This window comes from Hippoglossus stenolepis, chromosome 10, assembly GCF_022539355.2.
Source record: "Hippoglossus stenolepis isolate QCI-W04-F060 chromosome 10, HSTE1.2, whole genome shotgun sequence".
NCBI lineage: Eukaryota > Metazoa > Chordata > Actinopteri > Pleuronectiformes > Pleuronectidae > Hippoglossus > Hippoglossus stenolepis.
The window spans coordinates 442,786-447,144 of NC_061492.1; the positions used below are offsets into that span (position 1 = coordinate 442,786).

At 42.9% G+C, this 4,359-nt stretch overlaps 1 protein-coding gene across 1 annotated transcript in view; it reads right to left on the bottom strand.

The window, feature by feature from the left end:
• Positions 1-155, bottom strand: part of snx6 (sorting nexin 6) — a 9,462-nt gene extending 9,307 nt beyond the window's left edge. The window contains 2 exon segments of the mRNA XM_035168433.2: positions 95-113; positions 115-155. Of these exon segments, the coding sequence (XP_035024324.2) occupies positions 95-113; positions 115-140 (45 nt within the window). The 5' untranslated portion in view covers positions 141-155.
• Positions 156-4,359: the final 4,204 nt, after the last annotated feature.

Sequence of the window (4,359 nt, forward strand, 5' to 3'; positions counted from 1 at the left end):
ACCGGAGCACCGGAGCACCGGGGCCGCCATTACACACCCGGAACACAGAAGACAAGATACAGAAGAAGCAGCGAAGCAGAAGCAGTGAACCCACCATCATGGCTGCCAACGGGTGGAGACAGGAAGTGGTGAGACGTCATCACGGCCTGACGTCATAAAATAAAATAAATAACAAGGATTCACGAATAAAATCAAAATGGAAGTTTGATAGAAATATGAATACATATCCAATTGTAAATAAATATAAAAAATAAACTATTTTTTAAAGTGAAAAGAAAATTGTACTGATATTAAATGTTCTAACATTCAGTGACCAGCAGGGGGAGACAGAAGTCAGCTGGCTGAACTCAGGGGAATCCTGGGTAATGGAGTCTTTAGTGAACTAAAGACAAACCATAAATAAACCTTTTTCTGTTTGAATGTTTATTAAAGAGAAAATCGAAACCGTCAGTAAAATCATCAGGTTCATAGAGTCGCTGAGGAGAAGCTGGAGCCTCCACAATAATAATCTTATATTTACAATCATTTACTCACAATAATCAATAATCAGACATGATCTCATGATGTCCACATGTTTATTTTACATTTCATTGAGCTGACGCTTTTGTCCACAGCGACTCAACCATGAGGAACGAACCAGAACAACAAGAATCAAGAAAGTACAATTTGCTTCAAGAAACCAAACTACAAAGTGCAACATGGAAGTGCTACGAAATATAGTGTTTTGTTTTATTTATTCAAGGTGTAGTCTGAAGAGGTGTGTCTTCAGTCTGAAGAGGTGTGTTTCAGTCGAGTGTCTTCAGTCTGAAGAGATGTCTTCAGTCTGAAGAGGTGTGTCTTCAGTCTGAAGAGGTGTGTCTTCAGTGAAGAGATGTGTCTTCAGTCTGAAGATATGTCTTCAGTCTGAAGAGGTGTGTCTTCAGTCTGAAGAGGTGTGTCTTCAGTCTGAAGAGGTGTGTCTTCAGTCTGAAGAGGTGTGTCTTCAGTCTGAAGAGATGTGTCTTCAGTCTGGAGGAAGATGTGAGGACTTCCTGTCCTGATGTCCATGTGGAGCTGGTTCCACCGTTTAGGAGCCAGGACAGGAAACAGTTGGAGTTGTCAAAGGTAAAAGTCAGGTCATTGTGGGAGGAGCTTTTCCTTGGAAGGAAAAGTAGTTCGGTCATATTTTAATATCTCCTGTTATAAAACACTCAGTAACATCCTCATCTTTCTACTCATCCTGAACCACTGGACTTAAGATTAATGTTATATATTATATTACAGTTTTATTATATAGTATTATATGTATTCTATATTTGTATTCTTATGTTTTTTCTATTGTCTTGTGTAACTCATTGCTGTAACTAGTCAATCAATCAATCAATCAATCATATTTTATTAGTATAGCCCATATTCACAAATCCCAGTTTGTCTCATGGTCTTCAACAAGGTGAGACGTCCTCTGTCCTTAACCCTCAACAAGAGTCAAACTACTAAAACCTTTAACAGGTAAAGAAGGTAGAAACCTCAGAGACACATGTGAGGACCCGTCTCCCAGGACGGACACAAGTGAACAGATGTCCCATGGAACAGAGATCATCAGAGAGATCAGAGTATTTACAGCTTTGATTAGAATAAACACTTTGTAGCTGAAGGTCAATGAACTGATGGATTATTGTCAGTAATGGTCGAGTATCTGAGGAGAAATATTATATATCAAGCAGACTTGTTGTGATCATAGTCTATGGTCAGCAGCCATCAGGATCAGGATCCATCATCAGGATCAGGATCCACCATCATGATCAGGATCCACCATCAGGATCAGGATCCACCATCAGGGTCCACCATCAGGATCAGGATCCACCATCAGGATCAGGATCCACCATCAGGATCCACCATCAGGATCAGGATCCACCATCAGGATCAGGATCCACCATCAGGATCCACCATCAGGATCAGGATCCACCATCAGGATCAGGATCCACCATCAGGATCAGGATCCACCATCAGGGTCCACCATCAGGATCAGGATCCACCATCAGGATCAGGATCCACCATCAGGATCAGGATCCACCATCAGGATCAGGATCCACCATCAGGGTCCACCATCATGATCAGGATCACCATCAGATCAGGATCCCACCATCAGGATCAGGATCCACCATCAGGATCAGGATCCACCATCAGGATCAGGATCCACCATCAGCTGCCACTAGTCACTACCAGTCAACATGTCACTTAAGATCAGTTAAGTTGGGTTATCCCATCTCAACTCAACTTATGTAAACTTATCTTAACTTATGTAAACTTATCTTAACTTATGTAAACTTATCTTAACTTATGTAAACTTATCTAAACCACCTGACTCATGAACATGATTCGCCCAGTGTCTACTCGGTTCCCCTCGGTCAGATGGCAGCTCTGGAAGGTTTGATTTAGACTAGCATTAATACGTTAGCTTAGCTCAGCTCAGCTTAGCACAAAGTCTGTGTGATTGACATCTTGTGTTTTGGTCCCAGAGCAGAACGGGTTCCAGCAGCAGGGACACTATGAAACCACTAAGAACACTGATGGTTCCATGTGGACATGAATCAGCTGAATTCACTTGTTGATGAAGGTGTGGACTCTACTAGGTTCTACTTTTTATCTGATTTCACACAACTTCAGTTACAGAATATTAGTTATAATTAAACACACGAATCATTCTGACATTTCTATTATTGGATTTTCTAAATGGTTCCTGACACACAATGTGTTGTGTCATGTTGTGTGACTCGGTTCCTCTGCAGCTGCTCTGCTGTCTCCACTCTGTCCTTGTGTGGACGCTGCTGACTGGACCCTGGAGCATGTGTGGTCCACAAATAGCAGCAGGAGGATCAGATTCTCCGGAGCTGATCAGTGCGTCAGCAGCTTCCACCGTCTGTTTCTACTCACTTCTGATGAAACTGCAGCAGAACCTGCTGAGTAAGAGATAAACCTGGTTCTGGTCTGAGTCCCAGTGGTAAACCTGGTTCTGGTCTGAGTCCCAGTGGACTCACTGGATACTCTCTGACCTTTTAAGGGCAGAAATTCACAGTGAAATTCCCCTGAACTAACTTTAGACCAGTTACAGGTTTGGACCTGGTCTATCAGACCACTTTAGACTTTAGGTCTATAAAGTGGTCCTGAATAACCGAGACCTGATGGTGATTTTCTCTTGTTGGATCTAACCCCCCCATCACAAAAATATACGTCCTGCTGCTGCAGCTGTGATCAATGTTTTTCATGTGTGCATCATCTATTCGACCTTGAACCCTGGAGGACCTCTGGGAACTTTGGGGTCCTCTCTAGAACGTCAGGTTCTGTGGTTCTGGAGAGAATAGCAGCAGCATGACTCTGTTCCAACAATCAGACACACAAGATGACAAACTACTTTCAATCGTTTCAAGTGTGACCTTTGTCACGACCTCCGCTGATCACACATCCTGAATTACAATGTTTCCACTAAAACCTGGTGGAGACCAGCGCTGCCTCGCTGGACAGCTCCAAAGATCCATGACTTCTGAACAGAACCAGTTCAAGAACCAGAGCTGATTTAGTGGAAACGAGCCTGAGACAACCAGGCTGTTTTGTGTATTTAATGTTTTGTGAATCCATCTTTCTTGTAGGGTTCTCCAGTTTGTCATGGGTCTACAGTTCACCTCTTCAGGTCATACTGGTTTTATTGGGAACATTCTGGTTCTAATGGGCGTCTGCTATGGCTGAACTATTATGTTTGTAATGGTTCTGTGGTTCTACTGATCATGTTTCTAATTCTGAGATTCTAACAAGGTTCTGAGTTTGTTAGCAGATCTGATGAGATTCTGCTTTTGTCATCGTGGTTCTAAATGAGGTTCCAGTGAGGTCATTGAGGTTCTGTTGGTTCTAAAGAAACGTAGCTGTTGCGCTCAATTTGAATGGAATTCTACTGAATGTTCATTAAGCACTGAAGTTCTACTGATGTTCTGATGCTGTATTGGTTCTATTGGCTTTCTACTGAATGAATGTTATTGTAGGGTCTGCCTGACAGTATCTGTTCTATCAAATTCACAATAGATGTACCAAGGTTCTACTGGAGTCATAATGGTTCTCCTGAGGTTTTGCTGATGTCTGTTTTCCAGTTATATTAGAGCATAGCTGTTGTACCGAGGTTCCTCAGCTGGTTCCAATGAGTTACACGAGTTCTACTCACAGAGGTTCTACTGAGGTTCTGCAAGTTCTCGGTGTTACTGACTGTTTTCACTCATATGAGCCAACAGAACGTGGCCGACAGCCGTTTGTGTGGAACGTCTGTGCAGCAGGCGGGCGACCTGCGGGAGGAAGCTCTCTGATTGGTGGAAGCAGAGACGAGAGGAGGCATCA